The sequence below is a fragment of the Heterocephalus glaber genome, unplaced genomic scaffold, assembly GCF_053883595.1.
Source record: "Heterocephalus glaber isolate CG9 unplaced genomic scaffold, H.glaber_assembly_v1.0 deba00001788, whole genome shotgun sequence".
NCBI lineage: Eukaryota > Metazoa > Chordata > Mammalia > Rodentia > Bathyergidae > Heterocephalus > Heterocephalus glaber.
The window spans coordinates 1,476,258-1,500,931 of NW_028258471.1; the positions used below are offsets into that span (position 1 = coordinate 1,476,258).

The 24,674-nt window shown below is 32.9% G+C and overlaps 1 protein-coding gene across 10 annotated transcripts in view; it reads right to left on the bottom strand.

Moving 5' to 3' along the window:
* The window catches only part of Fcho2 (FCH and mu domain containing endocytic adaptor 2), a 111,545-nt gene that overhangs the window by 34,665 nt on the left and 52,206 nt on the right, over positions 1-24,674 (bottom strand). For 8 of the 10 annotated variants that reach the window (XM_087203159.1, XM_087203160.1, XM_087203154.1 and 5 more), the window contains 7 exons: positions 23,463-23,535; positions 20,195-20,219; positions 10,522-10,582; positions 10,075-10,247; positions 3,375-3,386; positions 3,003-3,027; positions 1,480-1,522 (listed from right to left, as the gene is read on the bottom strand). In XM_087203159.1, the coding sequence (XP_087059285.1) occupies positions 1,480-1,522; positions 3,003-3,027; positions 3,375-3,386; positions 10,075-10,247; positions 10,522-10,582; positions 20,195-20,219; positions 23,463-23,535 (412 nt within the window). Of the gene's footprint in view, positions 1-1,479; positions 1,523-3,002; positions 3,028-3,374; positions 3,387-10,074; positions 10,251-10,521; positions 10,583-20,194; positions 20,220-23,462; positions 23,536-24,674 lie in introns of all 10 variants that reach the window. The other 2 variants (XM_087203155.1, XM_004872866.4) reach the window with 1 other exon arrangement.

Sequence of the window (24,674 nt, forward strand, 5' to 3'; positions counted from 1 at the left end):
TGGTTTATGTAAAGTAACTTAACAGACTTTAGCAGAACCTAAAATAACACTATATGATGTTGGCAGGGCAGAGGTGGGGAATTATTCCCTAGATCATATTTGGTTAGATTCTAACAACATTGGGATGGTGTCAAATAGGAATAATTTCAGCTTTACAAATGAAGGAAAGCGGTACAAAGAGTCTAACTAAGCTGTTCAAAGACCCACAGCTAAACTGATTCTAAGACAGTATCAGCTGTGCTGATTCACACATAGTGTCCAGGCTCAGACAGAAAATTGAAGTGAAGTGAAATTCATTAATATTTTACAAAGCCACACTTATTTTCAAAGATGGAGAAGAAGGTGAAAGGATTTTTTAAAAAGTCCTCTGAAGTACAGAAAGACGGTTTCAATATTTTAATATATTAAAGCTGCAATTATTTAAAAAAAATCTTAAGAAATCTTAAACAGAAAGTAAGCCTACTTTACTGAAAATGTTACACTTTCTGAAAGTTCCTATCTGTCTAGTATCTGAACACTTACCTATGCACACTATGTTATAAGATAAACCCTAACATTGTAACTGCATAAATTATTCCTAAAAACAAAACTTTAAATGCTAAACAAGTTATCTTGCAAAACTACTCAATTAAGTCTACATTTTATTCATGTAAGAAACATGAACTCAAAGTACTCTCACAAATAGAAAAATCATAAGGGACTCATGCAACATTAGTTTAATATTTTTTATTCATTTTAAGAAGATGTGGCAACATGCCATCTGGTCCTCTGCCTTTTCATCTTGAGACACTTCCTCATTCTGAAGCTCATGAAATACAGTGTATTTTATAAAGTCATAGGCAAAACTGAAGGAAGAAACAAGAAAATTTCCATGTGAACTAGCTGAAATACACACAAATATAAACTTAGATTGTATCATCATTTATTTAGAAACACTGAGGCCACCAAGGCCAACAGCAGTTCAATGAATTTCTTAAAGATCACTGTAAAAAATATTATCAACTGAAAAGTAAAACATCTAAAAACTCTAACATGACTTTTCACAATTTAGAAAACAGGATGATTAACATTTTAGTAGCACTGAAACTGTAGAGGTAATTATCTAGAAAACACTCTGGAAAGAAAAGACAGAGGCAAAATACTTAAAATGTAAATGTGACAGAAAGAATGCGATAAGGAGAGGACAGAGGGTGTTAAAATACTCTATATGATGTTATAATGGTGGGTACATGTCACTGCGTATTTGTCAACACTCAGAATATACAACGTCAAGATTGAACCCAAATGTAAACTAAGACTTCGAGTGATTATGAGGCGTCAAACTGCAGATGCATCTGTTGTAACAAATGCATCACTCTGGTGAGGGATTTTGATGGGGAGGCTAGAAAAATTTGAGATACCTCTGTGTCTTCCATTCACTTTTGCTCTGAACCTAAAATCCCTCTAAAATAATAGTCTACTTTTAAAAATAGAACTTACTCATTGGGTGGAGCAGATGGCTTTGATTTTGTTAACTCCTCATCTAATTAAAAAATTGAAATATTATCAGAAAATTCATAATCTGAGAAATACAATATTTTAACAAAAAAAGAGAAACTACATACATGTCCCAATGCTGTGAACAATTTGAAAATTTTGGAAGTGATAATGTTAATACAAACAATTAAAGAGAAATTACATAAGCTGAATTTCTGCTGAATCTTGATTTCTTCCAATAGCTTTGTTAAGAAATTACTCATTATCAACTAAACTACAAAATTCATTAAAATAAAATTACTGTTTAAAGGAGAAAAATACAAACTATAACTTTTAAAAAGTAGAAGAAAATGTTTAAATACATACATAAACTTTACTGAAGAATTTTAATTGATGAATCATAAAAACATTTTTTCAAGTTCTAAAAATATCATTAATGATTATTATATTTATGATTAACTCTTGAAAAAAGTCCTATTTTGGAAAATTCAAATTTTTATAGCAACCTGGGGCAACAGTCTGTTTTACTAACTTTTGCAATTATGTTTCCCATTTCATAAGCAGTAAGAAATAGGAATGGAATCAGTAATGCAAAAGTCATGCTGGTGTATAAGCAACTTTCCCTGCACCTAATATTATGCATCACCAAGAAATAGCTGATAAATACAAGGTAAATCGATCTGGATAATTGTAGCAAACTACTGAGGAGTACCTCGCTATACATAATACCCATTCACACTACATTCTTCCATTTGGCCTGGCTTGGCTGTTTATTCTGCCTCAAGGTGCTTATTGTACTATTCTCCATTTTTCTGTATTTTGTCCTCCTTCATCTTCATAACTCAGGAGTCTCCATTTATTCTCATTTTCCCCAAGACCCCTATCATCAAGCTACTTTTAATTGAAACATCTTAAATATGATATTTATTATGAATTTAACGAGTCTTTTAAATTGTGTTTTAATTTCAGTTAAGACTGATATACTTTATCTCAGGCATTCTGTTTACAAATTTACACAGCTTTTGAGCTGGATGTCTCAACTCTAGTTTTCCAATAATCCTTATTATTTTTAAAATATAATTAGGCAAAAGGTGTTAATATCCTAAAAGTTTTTGTATTATTAAATTATTTTTACAATCATACAATAGAAATTGCAATTGTGATATAGCTAAGAAACAGGTAAAGCTAAAGATTACTCATTTTATAAATGCTTTCTGACTCCTGCAACAGAGTACACCAGTGAAACATTTTAATATTCTTAGATATTTATTAAATACCATCTTAAAATATGGTTTTGTTAATTTCTGAATACTCTTATAGCTGTTTATTAAATTTAGGTGTGCCTGTTAGTGCTCCAAGAAATAATATACATAAGTTATTTTATGTTTAAAGAAAACATCCTTCTAGTTGACTGCTAAAAAACTAGTAATGATGAAAAAATAATTTATTTCTATAACTACATCAGGCTGACAAACTGCCTGATACATTTCAATAGACAAAATAATCAATTCAAGAGTCAGACTTACTAGAGGAATTTCGATTCATCTGTACCTAAAACAGAAATGCAAAAACTACCATTAAACAATAATTTGGTGGTAAAATGTAAATATTGAGAACCTAGTTTTAAGTTGTTTTTAATATATCTGCTCAATTATAAATTAGATAAAATATATAGAAAAACTTTTAGTAGCTTTTGTTTTATATTTTAAAATAATACATGTACCTTTAATATCCAATGAAGCATTCCTAAAATATTAGAACAGTACCTACAGCAAGATACTGTAACAAGTTAATCTAATAACCTACATGATTAGATTTTGAATATTTTAAAAATCAATATTCAAACATTACAACTGCTTTTTAAAAACTTAGGCAAAAATATAAAATATTTTACTTACTGGACTGTGTCTCTAGTAGTACATGGAAAGAAAAAGAGAAATATTTTTCAGAATAGAATTTAAATTATCCTATTTTCCTGTTCTAATAATTTGTCTATTCCCTTCTAAATCATACCTAAGATATACAGACCTTAAAACACTCACAGCATTAGGGCAGAAAATGATTGTTAAGCAAATTAAGCAACAAAATATATTCAAAGATATCCTCTTTTCAAATCTAATATTAGCTACTAATTTCTTTTATTATTTCCAGAGTATAAAATTAATACATATTCATTTAAAAACTAGAAAATAGAGAAGGGCAAAAATGAAAATTTATTTATTTTTACTGCTATGAAAGAAAATTTAAAACCATCCACAATCTCCAAAGAGAGATGCTTAACACTTTGGCATATACATCATTCCTCTAGGCTTTTATTTATTTATTTATTTATTTTAAATTACTTAAGCTCTTACACAATAAAAAATTTTAGTAGTTCACAATTTCCTACATCATATATACAACGTTTGAAGCAACTGTCATTAAAACTCAACATTAATCTTGATGTTAAATAAATAATGGTTCGATAAAACTTCATTTTAGAAATGTTTTGGGCTGGAGGTATAGCTCAGAGGTAGAGTGCTTGCCTAAAAAGCACAAAGCCTTAAGTCTGATTCCTAGCACCTTGGGGAAAATAGTATTAAATTACATTCTCATATGTATACCTGGAAGAAAAAAAAATCCCCCCCCAAAAAATACATATAGACTACTTATAATATATAACATAAAATAGTAAAAACTTTATTCACCATTATCAAGAAAAACAAGTATCAATTATGATAATGTATAGATATACTTATGGTTGAAAGATATACTTTTCCCCATTATGTAGTATTTCTGAATTTAAAATATATTATCAATGGTAAGATTTATTACAGTAATATTTTCTCACCGAAAAGCAAGTGTTACAATGACAGATGGGAAAAAAAAAAGCAAAGAGGGGTAGGGAGTGTAGCTCAGTGGCAGAACATAAGCAAAACAGGTACAAGGGCCTGGGTTTAATCCTCAGGACCACCAACCAAAGAAGCAAGAAAGCTAAAGGGTTTGAGAGGTAGAATTCAGAGGTAGAGCACCTTCCTAGCACGCCTACCATGCTAGATTAACACTGCCAACTCACAAGATTCTGCCAAGGCATAGAGCATTGTTTATACAACAAATAACAAAAAATAATTTTCCATATTTTCTCTTTCTTGAAAACTACTTTCAAAAGCAAACCAAACCAAGCTAAACACAAATTTGCCAGTGTAAAAATCATAACCTAGCTAGCCATGGTGGCATATGCCTATAATCTCAGCACCAGGTAGAGTGAGGCAGGAGGATCTTAAGTTTAATGCCAGTCCAGTCTATATATCAAGACTCTGCCTCAGAAAACAAACAGGAAAGCAAATCATGGCTGCCTAGCAGGCAACAGCAAGGCTAAGTCTCCAAATCAAGCACCAGAGGTAAGCAGTAACTAGGTCTACCCAGTTAAACTGAATAGGTTGAAGTAGTAAATAATACCTCTTGAGAAATAAAGCCAAGATCATGTCACTGAAAATCAACCTAACTAAAGAGATTTCATATCAACAATAAAATCTCTTCACTCTATTTGATCTTAACCCTCAGCACAAAGTAAAAAAGAAAAGCAGCATGAAAAAACAAGGCAACAAAACGCCTCCCAAAACTCCCAACTCCCCAAAGCAGATGCAAAGGGCACTGATGGAGAGGAAACCAAGCATCAATGTCTGAACTGTACAAAATGATCTTTCAGAAGAGACCTGGAAACCTTGAAGATGATATAACAAAAGGTAGGAGAGTTAATAAACAGACTAATCAGGCCGGGGAATTAGCTCAGTGGTTCTGCCACCTGCCTTGCAAGCACAAGGTCCCGAGTTCGATCCCCGGTACCAAAAACATGAATAAATAAACAGACTAATTAATGCATTTAAAGAACAGAGATTAAAAAAACTTTGCAAGTTTGGAGAAAGAACTCAAAATAAAGGTAAGTGAGGCACACAGAACCCCAAATAATTACGAAGAGAGAAGAAACTCCCCACAACACATCATAGTCAAAATCAAAACGTCAACACAAGAAAAGTTATCTTAAAAGCTGTCAGAGAAAAGCAAAAAAATCACTTAGAGGGGCCGGGGATTTAGCTCAGTGGTTTCGTCACCTGCTGCACAAGCTCAAGGACCCGAGGAGTTCGATCCCCAGAACCAAAAAAAAAAAAAAAAAAAAATCACTTAGAAAGGTAAACCTGTTAGGATTACAACAGACTTTTCAACACAAATTTTAAAGACCAGGAGAGCTTGGAGTAAAGTGTCTCAAGCCCTTAAAGAAAACAACTTTTCACCTTTTCACCCACACTACAAAACTATCTTTCAAAATTGATGGACAAATAAAATAAGGACATTCCATGACAAAGAACATTTTAAGAAACTTATAAGCACCAAACCAGCACTCTGAAAAATTCTCAAGAATATCCCACAGATAACAAAGCCAAAAATGCCTAAAAGTCTGATGGAATGAATTCATTAAGTAGGATGAGCAGTTAAACAAAAAGGAGAAATAAAGCAATCACAGAAAAATAATCCAATGACAGGAATAAGGCATTATCTTTCAATAATAACTCTCAATGTAAAGGGCCTCAACTCCCCAACTAAAAGAGACAGTTTGGAAGACTGGATCAAAAAGCAAAATACAACGGTTTGCTGCATCAAACAGACCCATCTACTCCAAGAAGAAATCCATACACTAAAAATCAAAGAATGGAGAAAATTCCATGCATAAGGACCCCAAAAGCATGCAGAGTTGCAGTATTTCTCAAAGTGGACTTACATCTAAAACTGATCAAAAGAGGCAAAGAAAGTCACTACATATTAGTTTAAGGAACAATTCAACATGAAAAGATAACAATTATAACTATATATGCACCAAATACAGTGCATTCAACTACATAAAACAAACATTACTGGGCATAAAACATCAAATAAACACCAACACAATCATAATGGGAGGCCTCCATATACCACTTTTACAAACAGATCAACTAGACAAAAAAAATCAACAAAGAAATATCAGAGCTGAACCATATAATCAAACAAATGGATTTAATAGCTATCTACAAAGTGTTTTCTACTCTACCACAACAGAACACACATTCTTCTCACCAGCACAGGGAACTTTCTACAAAACAGACCACATACTATCCCATAAAGCTTGCTTAAATACATACAAAAGAACTGAATTTGTCTCATGTATACTATCAGACCATGGTGCACTGAAACTAGAAATCAATGCAAAAGAAACCAGAGAAATTTTACAAAAACCTGGAGATTAAATAACAAAATGAGCATCAATGGGTCACAGAAGAAATTAAATAGTTCCTAGAATCAAATAAAAATGCCAGTACAACATACCAGAATGTATTGGACAAAATGAAAGCAGTCCTACGAGGTAAGATTATTGCTATGAATGTCTACATTAGAAAAAAAGAGCAAGATCAAATAGCCTAATGATACATCTCAAGGTCCGAGAAAACAAGAACAGTTTAAACCCAAAACTAGTACAAGAAATAAATTCATAGAGATCAGAACAAAACTAATGAAATTGAGACCAAAAAAATACAAAGAATCAATGAGTTGAAGAGCTGTTTTTTGAAAAAATAGAAATAGGCAAAGCCAATGTTACCAAAAGAAGAAACGACTCAAATCAGTACAATTTGAAATGAAAAAGGCAAAACAACAGTGGACACTACTGAAATCCAGATTATTAGTAAATATGATGAAAACTTATACTCCAACAAATGGGAGAATCTAGAAGAAATGAACACATTTCAAGACACACATGAATTACCAAAACTGAACCAAGAAGATACAAAACCCCTGAACAGGCAGTGAAATCGAGGCAGTAACAAAAAACCTATCAATTATAGTCAGGGGTGGATGGATTCACTGCTGAATTCTGTAAGAATTTCAGGGACATCTAACAACAATATTCCTCAAACTCTTTAATGCAACTGAAAGGAAAGAAGTATTTCCAAACTTTTTCCTGGAAGCTAGTATTACCCTGATTCCAAAACAAGACAAGGACCCAACTAAAACAAGAAAACTATAGGCCAATCTATTTAATGACCATAACAAAAGTCCTCAACAAGATACTGACAAACAGAATGCAACAAATCATCAAAAAGATCATACAACATGGCCAAGTAGATTTCCTCCAGGGATGCAAGGATGGTCCAATATACGCAAATCAATAAATGTAATACATCAAAGTAACAGAAGAAAGGACAAAAATACAAGATCATTTTAATAGACACAGAAAAAGCCTTTGACAAAATCCAACATCCATTCATGACAAAAACTCTGAAGAAAATAGATATAAAAGACTTTATTTCAATCTGATGAAAGCCATTTATCACAAACCTATGGCCAACATCATATTAAATGGGAACCCCTAAAAGCTTTCTCTCTAAAATCAGCAACAAGACAAGGATATCCACTTCACCACTCTTCTTCAATGTTGTAGTCAAAACATTAGCCAGAGCAAGGAGGTAAGAGAAAGAAATATAAGGGATATGTATAGGAAAGGAAGAAGTCAAACTATCATTATTTGCAGATGACATGGTCCTTCACATAGAAGACTCAAAAAATTCCACCAAAAGACTTGTAAAACTAACAAATTTAGCAATATTGTGAGATATAAAATAAACTGTGTTCCTGTACACCAATAATGAACTCACCAAGAGAGAAATTAGGAAAACAGTAACATTCACAATAGTATCAAGAAAAATTAAATATTTAGGAATGAACCTAACCAAAGAAATCGAAGACCTCTATAACAAAAAGTACAGTAGTCAGAAAGAGAAGATAGAGAATGACATCAGAAAATAGAAGGATATCCTCTGTTCCTAGAAGGGTAGAACTAATATTGTCAAAAAGTGGACAATATAGATTTAATGCAATTCCAATAAAAATGCCAATAGCATTCCTCACACGAGAAACAACAATTCTAAAACTTACATGGAACCAGAAGAGACCTAGAATAGAAAAAGCAATCCTGAGCAACAAAAACAAGGCAGAAGGCATTACAATCCCAAATTTCAATCTATATCATAGAGCTACACTGATTAAAAACAGCATGGTATTAGCACAAAAACATGACATGCAGATCAAAAGAAAAAGAAGACACAGAAATAACCCAAGGCAATTCAGTCATCTGAACTTTGACAAAGGGGCCAAAAGTGTAAGTTGAAAGAAAGTCAGAGTTTTTTAACAAATGGTGGTGGGAAAACTGGTTACACGCATGCAGAAGACTGAATCTAGACCAATATCTACCGCCATGCACAAAAATAAAAAAAAAATGGATCAAAGGCCTAAATATTGAAACATAAACAATTTGCTGGAAGATAAAACAGGTAAAATCCTTACAGACACAGGCATAGGTCTGACTTTCTGAACAGAACCCCAATTACATGCGAAATAACATCAAGAATCAACAACTGAGATTATACCAAATCAAAAAACTTCTGCACAGCAAAGGAAACAACCAATATAAATGAAGAGACAACCTAGACAATGGGAAAAAATTTTGCCAGCTATTCCTCAGACAAAGGACTAATACCTAGAATATATAAAGAACTCAAAAGAATTAGATCCCCCAGAATAAAAAATCCAATCAAAAATGGGCAATTGAAATGAATAGATACTTCTCAGAAGACGTAGAAATAGCCAATAAATACATGAAAATATGTCCAAATCCCTGATCAGAGAAATGAAAATTAAAATAACAAGGAGATTTCATCTTAATGCAGAAAGAATGGACATCATCAAGAAATCAAACAATAACAAATGCTGGCAAAACTGCAGGGGAAAAAGGTGCCCTTCTACATTGTTGGTGGGAAAGTAAACTAGTAAAATCACTATGAAAATCACAATGAAGAATCCTCAAAAAACTAAAAATAGAAATTCCATTCAACCTAGCTATTCCTCTTCTAAGTATCTTCCTGAAAGAGTTAGAGACATTATACTACAGTGATTTATCCATTTCTGTATACAGCAGCACAATTCCTAATAGGTAAATCTTGGAAGCAGCATATATATTCATCAACAGATGAATGGATTAAAAAAATGTGGTATTTACATATAATGAAGTACTACTCTACCATAGAAGAAGATAAATCAGAGTCAACTGTAGAAAAATGGATGCACCTCAAGACCATAATGTTAAGTGAAGTAAATCAGACAAACTAGCAAAAGAAAAGATAGACAACAGGAAATAAGAGATCTTTGGTTAACAGGGAGATCTTGAGATGGAAGAAAAGGGGAAGATGAGAAGAAAAGGAATTAAGATGCATTATGTACATGTAACTATTCCCCACAATGAATGTAATTACGCACTACAAACATGTACCAATTTAAAAAATTTTTTTTCTTTTCTTTTTCTTTTCCAGTACAGGGGATCAAACAGGACCTTTCGCTTGCAAGGCAGGCACAGCACCACTGAGCTAAATCCCCGGCAAAAAAATAAATTTTATATACACTTATGAAATATTTTCTTACCCAATGTGCTTAACTATTGCTAAATAGCATGTTACTTTTTATTAGTCTTGCAATTAATCAGCTGTAGGTAGAGAATGTAAATAAAAAGAGTATAAATTTGTTCATGTTCTTACTTACAGATATTGCTGGAGAGAGTGTTATATTTCCTATAGATACTTTTAATTCATCCAAAGAAGCCATTGTGTGATGTGAGTTATTTGGAAGCGCAGGCTTGATTTCTATCCGAATCTTCTTTGGTTCTTCATCTTCAGAGTCAGAATCACTAGATGAGTAGAAATGGTTCTCTTTGGTATGTGAGTTATCAGTTAAAGAATTTAGTCTTCCTATTTAACCTACTGTAATACTGGTTTTCTACATATTTATAAAAAGGAACAAAACCTTTAAAGGTAAAACAGACTAAGAAATAAAACTACTTTTATTAATAAAACCTTGTCCAGTGAAAAGTAAAGAGTCACATTTTATTATAGCCAATTAAATTTTTAAGAGATTTTAAGTAACACATTACTGTGTTTTAACTATCTACTTGTCAACACAATCCCTAAGAATACACACATAACGAAAGGATATCATTCTGGTTTGCTTCTGGTTTAATACTATATCCTTCTTCATCCACATCAGGAATGTTCTATGGGAAAAAAAATTTACTGCAATGACAATTACAATATACAAAATGATTACAGATTAGCAAAACAGTCTTTACTATTACTGAAGAACCAAATCATTTATCAAATATCAACATGTTAAAATTATTAGCACTGTGGAAAAATTATATCTTTTTAGTTAATTAGCTTCAACTCACACTCCATGTTTCAGACATCTGAAGAAAAACCTACAAAATGGATCAGGACTAACACAATCATAATTTCAGGACAAAAAATTGCCAAGATGAAGACCAATTCAGAGTGCTCAAAATCTACAGTTTCTAATGTGAATCAGAGAATATGTGAATTTTAAAAAATTATCAAAATAAATATTCTCAAAGCTATAAGAAGCTATATGGAAATATAAGGGACAGTGGCCCTTTAAAACAGTTTAAAGTCTGGGTGAGCTATGTAGGACAGTGCATCAATGTCTGTCCACATCTCTTGAAGAGTCATCATGTCCCTCCTTAGAGAAGACCTTGTTAAAAGGATAAATAGAACTTCAAGCTGAATCAGATCAAGCCTCTAGATCTAAATACCACTTTCCATAACATGGAGACGTAAAACATAATACAGTATGGGAATGAAATCAGAAAAATCCTGACTAAAGTAAGCTACAAAACAAACCATCCAGTTTCTTCAAAAAGTAAATAGAAATAGAGATAATGACCAGTATAAACACTGAAAGATTACCTGAAAATACTAAGGAGTGGTATTGTGGTTACGTTTTAGAGATATATGTGAAGTATATTCAGATGAAATTGTTACTCCAAAACTAACAAATAAATATATTGGGGGAGGGAGAGTGAAAGTGTAAGTATATATATCTGCTTAATTTTAGGAAACCTAAAACCACTGGAAGAATAATCTAAACACATTGAAGTTGTATAATAAGAAAGGATAATGGAATATAAGAAATAAAGGAAAAAGAGACATTTCTCAATATGCTTTTGTGCTTTAAGTAAGGGGAATATTCCTGTATTTTTTTTTTTTTGGAGAAACACATGTAAGTGTTTAGGGATAAAACATTGTAATGTTGTATCTTACATTAAAATAGATCAGAAAAAACTATATAATATATAAAACACACATATATACAAAACAAAAATATTAAAGTAAATGTAAAAAATAAGGATACAACTGTTCTTTATATTCTTTTATTCTTTCATCTTTGTAAGTTGGAAATTATTTCCAAATAAATGTTTAAAAAAGTAAGACTGTCTCAGAATGTCAGGGTATTGCAGTAAAGTGTGGATTAATTAGAAATCAAAACAATGTTTTATCGAAATACTTTATTCTGGGCTGGGGCTTAAGCTCAGTGCCACCGCACCTGACTGGCAAGCGTGAGGTCCTGAGTTCAATTGCCGGTACCAAAAAAACCACACAAAAAACCTTTATTCTTATTCCAGGTGGCCTACAAAAACACCAGATACAGTAGTCCTTCCGTCATTCAATTCACAGTTTTGCTTTCCACAATTTCAATTACCTGTGGCTAATTGCAGTCTGAAAATATTAAACTGAAAATTTCAGAAATCAACAATTCATATATTAAAAAACTATTACAGTATATTTTTAATAACTTTTCTATCTTATTATTGTTGTTAATGTCTTAATGTGCCAAATTCATTAAACTATAATAGGTATATATGTATATGTAGGAAAAAACATACATCCATGTGAACGTGCAAAAGAAGAATCTTAGAATATATATTCCTTAGATAAGAGGGAACTACTGATTTAGTCTCCTGGAGGTTCTATCTGGAATCTGGTAACTGACACTACTTTAAATTTGCTTACAATGCACTATCTAATACAATGAAATAATTTAAAATGACATTGAGCTGTTTTCTGTGAAGCTAACGGAGGTGCTTCTGGGATAATCTGATGATTACAACTATAATGCCTGGTCAAAATATATAAACAACTACCTGAAGGTACTGAAGACTGACCTAGACTAACCACTAAAAGAGCTGTACCAAGTGATTCACCCAAAAACTACAAAATAAATCAAAATGGAGGTCTAAAAAAGGTTCAATCCATAGAAGGCAAGAAAATGACATAAAAGTGTTAAGGGGGGTGGAAAAGGAAAAAAACGAAAATAGTAGACTTAAACTCTGACGTCATTAAATATAAATGGTCCAAATATACCAATTCTGTATCAACTAAAAAGCTTCTACATAACAAAAGATACAATCAACAGAGAGACAACCTACAGAATGGGAGAAAATATTTATAAACTAGTCACCCAAAAAGGGATTCATATTCAGAATATATAAGGGACTTTAACAACTCAACAGAAAAAATAAAATAAAATGGTCAACAACAAATGTAAAAAAAGAACCTGCTCAACATCAGTAACTATCAATGAAATGCAAATCAAAATCACAACAAAATATCATTTCACCCCAGTTAGAATGACCAGGTAACTGGACTCCAATGTTTTTTGTTTTGGATTTATTTATTTATTTATTTATTTTTTCCCCATTGAGTTTATTGGTACATTTTAGGTAGAAAATACAGTTACATTCATCATTGGGATCTTGTACCATTACATGAGTATCTTGGTTCTTATTTTTTCCCCTTCCCTTGCCCTCCCTTCACCCCCTCCACCCTTCCCTATTTGCAAAGACCTTGTTTCCATTTGTTTTCCTCTTCTAATATTTTTTCTTTTCCCTTTTTTCCCTTACCCTACCCCTCCCAATTCCCCTGCTCTTCTAGACCTTTTCTTCCTGTTACACAATATCAATTATACATTTTTTAAATTACAATATTAAGATCTACGAGACATTACCACAGATTTTACAGAATTTAAAAGGATATAGAAAGCATATTACAAAAATCTTTTTTGAAATAAATTTGACAACTTCTAAGAAGTACCATGAAAGACAAATTAATGAAACTAACTCTGGAGGAAATATAAAATTTGAATAGCACCTATTAAAGAAAGTATATTCCTAGCTTGAAAACCTATCTATATGACAACAGCAGGCTCATAAACATTTTAACTGATAAGTTATATCAAAAAATTAAAGCAGAAAAAAGAAGGAACACTTCTCCCCTCATTTTAGGAACTCAACATTGTGCTAATCCTAAAACTAGATAAAGATAAATAGAAGAAAAAAGTATGAACATAGATAGAAATTTGTTTAACAAAACAAACTCTTAGAAGTCAGATCTGGCAGGATGTAGAAAGTGGTTTTATTATAGGGATGGCAGTGTTGTTTCAGCATTGGAAGATCTACCCCCAAAAGTCATCATTTTAACAGAGGAAAGGAAAAAGCCATATGATCCTGTCACTAGTTGGAGAAAAAGTATTGGACTAAATTCTACAGCTGTTCATGGTAAAAGCTATCAGAAGACTAGAAGTAGAACAGAAACTTCTCAACAGATTAAAGACATGTACTCCATACTTCCAGCGAGAATGCCTTATATAAATGGAGAAGATACAATGCTTTCTCCTTAAGGTGGGGAACAAGGGCAGATATGCTTACTCTTTATCTGTCCATTAAACTTTGAAACCTAGGCCCCACCAAAATAGTCTGGCAATAAAATGATACAACTAGGATAGGAATGGCAAGGTAGAAGCAAAATCTTTATATGTAGATGAAATGATCAACTACAGAGAAAATACTAAGAAATCTCTAGGAGTCCCTAGAACTTGTAGTTGAATTTAGCAGGATTAGAAAACACAAGGTATATATAAAAATTCAGGTCTGTGTATACTTGCTATTTATGAAGAATTGGATATTGAAATTTAAAAGTTATGTAGGAGTACAAAGGACTTAGAAAAGTTAAAAACAAAAACAAAAACAGTGTTGGAAGACGTTTAGTACCTAATTTTAAGACTTCGTCTAAAGCTACAGTAATCAAAGCAGTGTTGGTGTAAGGAAAGACATACAGATCATTGGAATAAAACAGAGAATCTAGAAATAGAACCACACATATATGGTCCACTGAGATTTGAAAGATTATTTAACATTAGCATTTTATAGAATATAAACTCAATTCCTCAATTCAAGAGCTGAGGAAGAGATAGTGTTTTCAGCAAACAGCACTAGAACACCTGGTATCCGTATATAAAAAATTAACCTCAACCCTTTTTTTCCATACATGAAAATAACTTGAAGGGATCTATGAACCTAAATAAGAGAGCCTAAAAGTATAAAACTTTAAGAAGAAATTATAAGGGGAAATATTTATGAATTCAGGGTAGGCAAGAACTACCTAGGATACAAAAAACATGATGTATAAAAGAAAAAAATTGATAAATGAGATTCCATCAAAATTTAGAACTTTAAATGACATCATTAAAGTGAAAAGTAGTCCTTAAACAGACCATATTTACAATGCATATAACCTATGACCAGAATATATAAAGAATTTTTAGAGCTCATTAATAGACAATCCAATTAAAATGTAGACATACGAAGATGATAAATAGCCAGTATGGCACAAGGAATGGTGTGCAATTCTAGAATCAGAAAAATACTAATCAGTACAATAATAAGATTGAATTATACACTCATTAGGGAGATGAAGTCAAAAGTTTTAAAAGCCTTGTCATGACTTTTTCTTTTTGCTGGATTCTCTCACTTTGCGTTTAATTTGTCACACCCAATGGATTCCTTCTGCTGGGTTTCCTGGGGTTGTGATCCTCATTGTCTTTTCCTAGGATATTGTTTAAAATTTTTTGGAGTGCCAGTTTGGTATTCATGAAGCTCCTGAGGTGCTCTTTGTCATGAAAGTTATCTTATTTCTCCATCAATTTTGAAAGATAGTTTTGCAGGGTACATCAATCTGGTTTGGAGACTGTTTGCCTTTGAAATACATCACTCCAAGCTCTTCTTGCCTTGAGGATTTGCATTGAGAAGTCTGCTGTGATTCTGATGGGCTTTCCTTTGTATGTGATTTGTTTCTTTTCTCTCACTGCTTGTAGAATTTTGTTCTTCTGTTGGATTTCCGGAATCCTAACTATTATATGCTTATGTGTAGATTTTTTTTGATCAAGGCTAGCTGGAGTCCTATATGCCTCACTTATCTGTATGTCAAGTTCTTTTCCTCTGCTTGGGAAGTTTTCTGCCATCACTTCTGTGAAGTTTTTTTATGTCATCTGCACTCTCTCCTCTTTCTTCATTGACTCCAATCAGTCTTATGTTATTCTTCTTTGCATCGTCTAGCAGCTGCTGGATTGATTTCTCGTGTTCCCTCACAATTTTAAAGCAATTTTTCTTTTCCTCCTCACTAATTGCAATCTTATCTTCGATATGTGAAATTCTATCCTCACATTGGTTCATTCTGCTGTGCAGACTTTCGATGGAGTTTTTAATCTCTTGGAAATCTGTTTGTATCTGTTTTATGGATTCCATTTGTTTCCTATGTTGGGATTCCATCATGTTCCTCAGATCCTCTATTTTTTTGTGTCCTCTCTAGATTTATTAATCGTGTCTTGCACCATGAGCAAAATCTTTGCTGTTATCTGAGTAATTATTTCTGATTTCATTTTTCCCAGATCCTCTTTTGTTGCCAGTTCAGGGGGTCCAGGTGGTTGAGTATCAGATTGTTCCATCTTGTTTCCGTTTGGGGTTGCTGTAGGTGATCTGGAACTCTGTTTTTGAGGCTTGTTTATATGTTTTCTCATTTCCACGGTGTGGGGGGTTGCTTCTGGCGCCCAAGCGGCTCACCTTCTCTGCCCTTGGAGCTTGGGACGGTGGTGGGGGAGCTTCCTTCTGGGTGCTGGGACTGGCTGATCTTCTCTGCCCTAGGAGCCTGGGATGGAGGCGGGGAGCTTCCTTCTGGGTGCTGGGACCAGCTGAGCTTCTCTGCCCTAGGAGCCTGGGATGGAGGCAGGGAGCCTGGACTCCAATGTTTACTGCAGATTTATAGTAGTCAGCCTAGGTGTCCATCAACAGATAAAAGGATAAAGAAAATGTAATGGAATGTTATTCAGCTACAAAAAAAGAATGAACTCCTGTCATTTCCAATAATATGAACAAACTTGGAGACATGCTAAGTGCAATAAGTCAGACATAGAAACACCAATTAATACATGTTCTCATATGTTGAAAAGAAATGATAAATGGTGATGAATATGCCAATTACCCTGATGTCATCGTTACATTACATTATGAAATGTTACACTGTATTCCATACATATGTATGATTACTGTGTTGGTTAAAAAATAAAAGTATATTAAAATTTTAAATAATAAAACCACAATTATTAACAACTAGAATAAATCAGTGAGACTGGTAGAATGAATACAAAATGATCCAAATATAGGCTTCTATAAGAAAATCACTTCAAATATTATGATATAGGTAGGCTCAAAGGTGAAGGATGGAAAAATATGCATTAATAATATTAGAAGTGGCTATCTTAGTACTAAAGTAGATTTCAGAAAGAAAATTATCAGGGTAGAGACAATATCCACACAAAAGCCTGTGTTCATAGTAACTTTACCTCTAACAGCAAAAAACTGGAAAGGACTAAAATATCCTGCAGTAAGTGAATTGTTAAACAAACTCTCATACATCCATTACATGGTATACTACTCAGCAACAAAAGGATGAACTCTCTACGTACTGCACACAACCTAGATGAATATCCAGAGAATTGTGCTAAGTGAAAACAGGTTATCTCAAAATGCTATTGTATGATTCCCTTTATAATGTTCTTGAGTTAGACAAAATTACAGAAATGGAGAAAAGGTTACTGGTGGCCAGAGGTTGAAGAGGCGGTGAAAAAAGAAAAGGTACTAGATAAAAAAGCAACCAACATGAGGGATCTTTATGGCAATGGAAATGTTGTTTTGACAGAATTATATCAACATCCTAGTTGTGAAACTATAATTTTTTAAGATGTCACCATCAGGAGAAGGGAATGACATGTATGTTCACAATATTGTACTGTACTATCTTTGCATTTTGTTAATCTGTAATTATTTCCAAATATATAAATTTTTACAGCAATAATTCAAGGATATTTTTCTATGCTAGCACTAGTCACAGAAACTTAATACTAGTAACATCTTCCCTATGAACTTACAGCCCATACTGCTGAAGTGAATCAAAAGTGGTACGAAGAACAGGACAGGCCACTTCATCTATCAATTTTTAAAAGCAGTTGCAGTGGTGATGATTTTTTAAAAAATTGGGCCAGGGATTTAGCTCAGTAGTTCTGCCACTAGCCTTGCAAGCCCAAGGTCCCGAGTTTGATCCCCAGTACCAAAAAAAAAAAATTACTATATGGGAGCTCAATGAAATGTTTCATAATCTCTGTTTGGAATTGGGGATACTGGCAAAAAAAAAAAAAAAAAGCCAATTCCCACTTCCTTGATCAATCTTCACAAGACGTCATTCCTCTAGTTAATATTTTTAATTGCACAGACCTTAAAAAATAAAGATGAGGAAATGAATAATAGAAGTCTCTTTTCCCTGCTAACCACCACTATAATCCATCTATCCAAAGGCAACCATGATTAAGAATCTTGTTAAAAAAACACACACACACATATATATTTATATTTTATTTTTAAAACAGCAATCACTTGAAGAAAACCCATATTTGCTTTTAATTAATAAGCTCAGCAAACAAATCAATCTAATTATAACATCTGACTATTGCCTCAAGTGAATATTTAAAAATTTAACCAGTTCTCATTTTGATGGATACCAAAATGGTGTCTCTCCCCTTTCCTTTACAGATACATATACATATCTTGATCAACAGTGTATATGTGTGTAGGTACTATAGAGATATGATGTATTGTGAACACAGCCATAACAGTAAATTCCTAGTAGAGGATTATAGTCTTATTTGAGGTGATAGGGCCAAATTATCCACAAAATACTGTATTGATCTACATTACTACCAAAATTATATCAAAATTTTGACAATATGACTGAAACCACAGTAGTTTCATTTTAATTTGTATCAGTTTTAAGTAGTATTTATTAGTTATTTACTATTTTTATTTCTTTTTATGAAAACTGCCTGTTTTTATTCTTTTTCCTATTAGGCATTTTTGTATTCATTTGTATGAAAAAATTTTTTAATGAAAGTAACTAGCCCTTTGTTAGATGTCTTGCAAAGTTTGTCTTTGGTGATTCAAATACTTTTTTGTTTAATAACAATTTATTGAAATTACATGGTATGTGGTGCATGCCTGTAATCCCAGCACTCAGGAGGCTGCGGCAGGAGGATCACCATGAGTTTGAGGCCAGCCTGAGCTACACAGTGAGTTCAAGCCCACTCTGGACAAATAACGAGGCTCTTGTCTCAACCCCCCGCCCCTGTCCCCAAATTACATGACACATTTTACTGTGTTCATTTTTTTTTTTTTGGTACCAGGGATCAAACTCAGGACCTTGCGCTTGTGAGGCAGGCGTGGTGCCACTGAGCTAAATCCCTGGCATTACTGTGTTCTTTTATCATGTATCTTTTCTCACATGTATATGAGAAAATGGTGTATTGTGTATTTTATGGGGTCCTTTTATGGTGTATTTTTTCTCATGTGTGTATGAAAAAATGGTGTACTGTGTGTTGTGTTTAGACCAGTTAAGTATGGTCAACAGTTCAAAACTGCATAATAATTGATCATTATGGAATAGCATCAATAAGCTGAATTAAAAATGTTTTAATGAAGCATATATAAAAAAACCATGTAAAACATCAAATAATAAAGAATTTCATTCGATGTTGTACTTATCTGGGTAACTTAGTGAGACCTTGTCTCAAAATGAAATAAAAAAGAACTGGGGTTGTAATTCAGTACTCTCTGAATTCAATCCCCAGTATCTTACCCCCATCCCCCCAAAAGAAAAAAGTTGAAATACAAAACAAAAACACTAGTTTAGCCTAAGTTACATAAAATAAAATGTTTCACAACATTTTTAGTTCTTTATTTTGGTATACCATTATACTGTAAAAGGTCAAAATGTTTTTACACCAAAGACAATAACAGTTATGCAAGGAAAACAACAAGAACCAGAGTACTTGAAATTCTTGCACTTAATATGAGCAGAATTTTATGAACAGTTGGAAAAATATGCTGTTTATACATTATTTATACCATCTAATAAATCTACTCCTCAACTTCACCTCTCCCCACGAGCTCCATCTGGTATCTTACTTAATTATATATAAAGAATTTAACCAAGAAAAATAAACAAGTCTTCTTTAAAACAAAACACAAAAATACTGAGCACAGTCATTCTTGCTATTATTTCTAAAACAAGAACCTCTTAAATAAAACTCAAATGCATGAATACATAAAGCTGAATTTTAATAGAGCTAAGGCTAAACTAGTTAAAGTATGCAGATTTGTTATCCTGTATATTTTCCAAGAAAGAGCATGCTGATATGGCACCATCCTAATTTTAAAAGCAAAATGCCACCTCTGCAAAGGTAGTTAGAAATACTAGTTAACAGGAAAACACCTGACAATGCAAAACCAAAATACATCTTCAAAGTAATTTTAATAGTGAATTTATAAAATAACATTCGCATTTTTCTTTGAATGGTTAACAAATATGCTGTTTTTTTCTAATGAAAAAAGCTAATTTAAATTGATTGTATCAAAGTTAACTCTACTTACAAGTGAATCTGCATCAGGGCATTCCCTATAAAAACAAAGGAATTATCAGAAACATTTGAGTATTAGGTCTGCTAGTTATACCAACTTTAAAGTATTTACCTTGCTATTTAAATACAACTTTTATTTAAAGTCTAAAATTATTCAGCTAAATCAAATCATAAAGATTAGAATAGAGCAAATCATAATCAAAATAAGGCATTCCTATACTCATAATACCTGTTAAAACACAAACACCTTGCAAGTATTCTAAGAACTATTTTCAAAATTAGTTCTTTTCCATGAAAAAATGTACTTGTACATCTTAACAAGGAACTTGTCAGTTCTCTAAGACTTTCCAGTGGCTTTTTACTCTTTAAGAAAGTTTATTTTTAAAAGATTCCCTTAAAGAAGAAAGCCTGGCTTTAAAAACAAAAGCTATATTTAAAGTGGCAAGTAATCTAAAAACAGTTAACAGTGATAGATTTATATTAATTGATACATAAAATTTTTAAATAAAAAATTTTAAGACATTTCAGTTCCAGATAAGTACTTTTTATAACTTAAAGTCAAAACTAGTTTTCCTCTAATAAATGAGTAGACTTCCAGTTGGATTAACTTTCTAGTCAAATACAATATGTAGTTGAGAACTGGTACTCTAGCATTTGATTGATGGAACAAATACTGAATTTGCACTTAAGCTAGTGAAAACTATTATTTTAAATATAAAACTAAAACACAAAGACCAAAGCACATAAAATTAAGGCCACTGAGGTCACAAGGAATAAGGTTATACAATCTAAATCTCACAAAAATTACAGTGTAGATGTGAAAGGCATTTGGATCTCTGACTTGAGACAATGCACAGAATATCAGAATCATATGGAAATAGATCATCTATCTGCGCAAAGACAAAAGCACAAAACAGAAAAACCTATGATTGTTTTGTTAAAAACAGATTTAAAAATGAAAAAGCAAGATGACTACACTGCACTTAATCCAAACAGAAGTATCAAAGGGACAAGATAAATGCAAACCCCACTTGTCCTTACATACACTGAAAAGTCACTTTAAAAAGTCCAGCATGCTAGCACATGCCTACAATCCCAGCTTCCCAGGAGGCTGGGGAAGGTAGATTGCTTGAGCCCAGAAATTTGAGACTCTCCTCAGCAACATAACACACAGCAAAACACTGTCTCCAAAAAAAAAGGCAGAGGGGTGGAGGGTCACTTTAAAATTGCAATTTTTAAAATACAGCTTCCTTACTGGTAGATGGAGAATGCTATATATGGGGCAAAACACCTGTGTACGCTTTGAGGAAATATTCCAGAAATGGCACAATAATAAATCCTAGAAAATCAAATTAATCAAGATGTTAGATCATTTGTACTTTCTCCTTTAAAAAAAAAAAAAAAAAAAAAGACAATTTATTCAGTCATAGTGGCACGTGCTTTTTTTTTTTTTTTTTTTTTTTTGGCATCGGGGATCAAACTTGGGACCTTGCACTTGCGAGGCAGGCACCGGAACCACTGAGCTAAATCTCCGGCCCAGTGGCACATGCTTTTAATCCCAATACTCTAGGAATCTAAGGAAGGCAAATCCCAAATTCAAGCCCATCTTAGACAATTTAGCGAGAACTTGTCTCAACAAAGAAATTTTTAAAGGCCTAAGGATATATCTCAGAACAAAGATCATGGATTCAGTTTCTCAATCCCTTGTACCAAAAAAAAAAAAGAGAAAGACACAGTTTAAACACAAAATGTTTTAAAAGCCCATGGCTTTGAGGCAGATTTTCTAGTTAAGTGGTAAAGCACATCTCATCTGTCCTAAAGTGATATACAAAGATTAAGCCCCAGGAAGAACAAGGTCTGAACAGGACCCATCTTTTACAACTACTGGCATCTTAAAAGTCTCCAGAATCTGATGATAAGGCATGCCAAGAGCCTCTGGAATTTTAAGTGAGCTGCAACATTTTTCCTGGTAAAAAGTTTGAAAAAGGATTATGATGGTGCAATGATTTAAGTATTGGCTTTTGATTCTTATATTCTCCTTGCCAAAAAATATTACACTACTTGGGAGCTGGAGGCAGGAGGATCACAAGTTCAAGGCCAGCCTAGGCAGGTTAGCAAGACCCTATCTCAAAATAAAAGGGCTAGGAAGGCCATGGGTTCATTCCACAATACAAAAAACAAAAACAAATAAACAAACAAAAAAAGATAAATTGGCTACAGTTTTAAAATTTACTTACAAATCAACTAGTTGGACTTCAATATGTATTTCCAGTATTACAAAAAAAAAAAAATAGATCATATCCTTTTAGCAAAATATCCCTTCAGAAGTGCTCAAGAAAAACATTTGCAGAAAAGACGATAACCATAGATATAGTAGATCACTTTGCAATTAGTCTTACTTAACTTACTTATTAACCAAATACCACTTGGGAAGAAAGAAGAGACAATTAGAACAGGGGGGAAAACCTCTTGAGAAACTCAGATAAGAATATAACTATGTAGGAGTGCTCAGCAAAATATCAAGCCTCCTAAAGAGTTCCACTGATTATGGTAAAGTAGAGATTTTAAACTCATTTTCAAACATTGTTACTTGATGAACAAGTCACTTAAGATTTTAATTAGTGTCTCTTCAATCTAAACATGCTAATAAAATTATGAGAAAAAAGATTCTTTTGCTTCAAGTTTGTCACTGATCACTCACAGCTCAATGTTTCTCAGTCATGGGCTTATATGAGGAATCACTCAGCATGCTTAAAACAAAATAGAGCAAAAACTGATGAGGTTTCATACCCAGAGAATCTTGATTTAACTGTTCTGAGGTAGGGCCTGCCTGGCAGAGATGTATTTATTTTAATACTCCAGGTACTTCAAGAATTGAGCCAGTTGTGGTGGTGCACACCTGTAAACTTAGCATTCTGGAAGACTGACGCCAGAGAATGGCAAGTTCAAGGCCAGACTGGGCAACTTAGTGAGCTCTTGTCTCAAAAAAAAAAAAAAATTAAAATTAAAAAAAGGGCTAGGGATATAGCTCACTGCAAAGGCCCTGAGTTCAATCCCCTGTGTTAAGAAATCAAAAAATAACAGTGTAGAAGAATTTTCTTCAAATAGGTAACCAAAGGTATTCTCTTAGTAAGACTGACAGAGTTTAGTTTGCTCTTCACTTTTAAGTTTCTAAACTTTGAATTATTTCCAAAAGGCTTTTTATTTAATTCAAACTAACAGTTTCATTCTTAATCACTTCTAACACTGAAAATAATGTGGATAATACTTAAAATACTTACACAGATTCTGCATCCTTTTCCTTTTTAATTATTCCTGGCAAAGCAAAAGTCTTTCTTTTCCTTGGTTTTATGCCTTTAAGATAAATGTATATTGTTACAAAAATATAATTGTTCCTGATATATTACACTTAGGAATACTTGTATTTAGACATGGTTTGTTCATAATGGTTGATGCTAGATTTGAATGAAAAAAAGTAAAACTATCAACCTTATTTAAATCCCAGTCATAGTAGCAAAGACTTATGATAATATAACACAGTATAGTTTATTAATCACCAAAAGATTATAGAATATTCACTTAATAAAATTCTTTTCTCTTTCCTAAGTCACCTTAGGCAAAAGCAGCATACAGAGATCTTCTAAATCTTCAAAGATTTATATTAGATTTTGTTATATATGTAGGTCAAATTATGTTTCCTGTGTAGAGGGTCACAAAATTTAAACTGTTTAAAAAGATGACCCAACTGACCTATTAGAAGTACAACATGAAAATTTACAACATGGTATTCTTTGCATTTGTATATTATCCTGATGTTAGAAATGGATCCTATCATAACTGAGAAGGAAAATCATCTTTGTTCTTCCTCTTCTTATATAATAAGTTATGCCTAAAGGTCATCATTTTACTGTTGATGGAATTCAACACTGAAACTTTATTAGCTTCTTTGAGAAGTGAGCTGTAAGAGATCCTGTGTCACCTTCACTAACCATTCATCTGATATATGATGAAATTCAGAGGCAATGTTTTTGTTTTCTAACTCAGCAAGAACAGGGATATACGTGTCACAGAGTAATGAACTTGCTATCATGCAAAACTAATGCCCTAAACTACATATTTTTACACTGTATTGTGATTTGGGGAGGGGGGATACTGGGGACTGAGTCCAGGTCCAGGCCTTCCCATTGAGCTATGTCCCCAGTCCTTTTTCGAGACAGAGTCGAAGTTGCTAAGTTGTCTAGCCTGAGCTTGAACTTGCAATTCTCCTGCCTCAGCCTCTCTAAGCACTAGGATTATACAGATGTGCCACAACAACACAGATTTTTTTTTTTTTTAGGTATACAATATAATGACATTCATCATTGGAGATTTGTACCTTTACATAATATATTCTGATTATTTTTTCCCCATTTTTTACTATACTCACTTTAGGATGAAAAGTTAAGTTCAGACAACTTGAGATAATTACTGCTCCCTGTCAAATGGCTACTGAG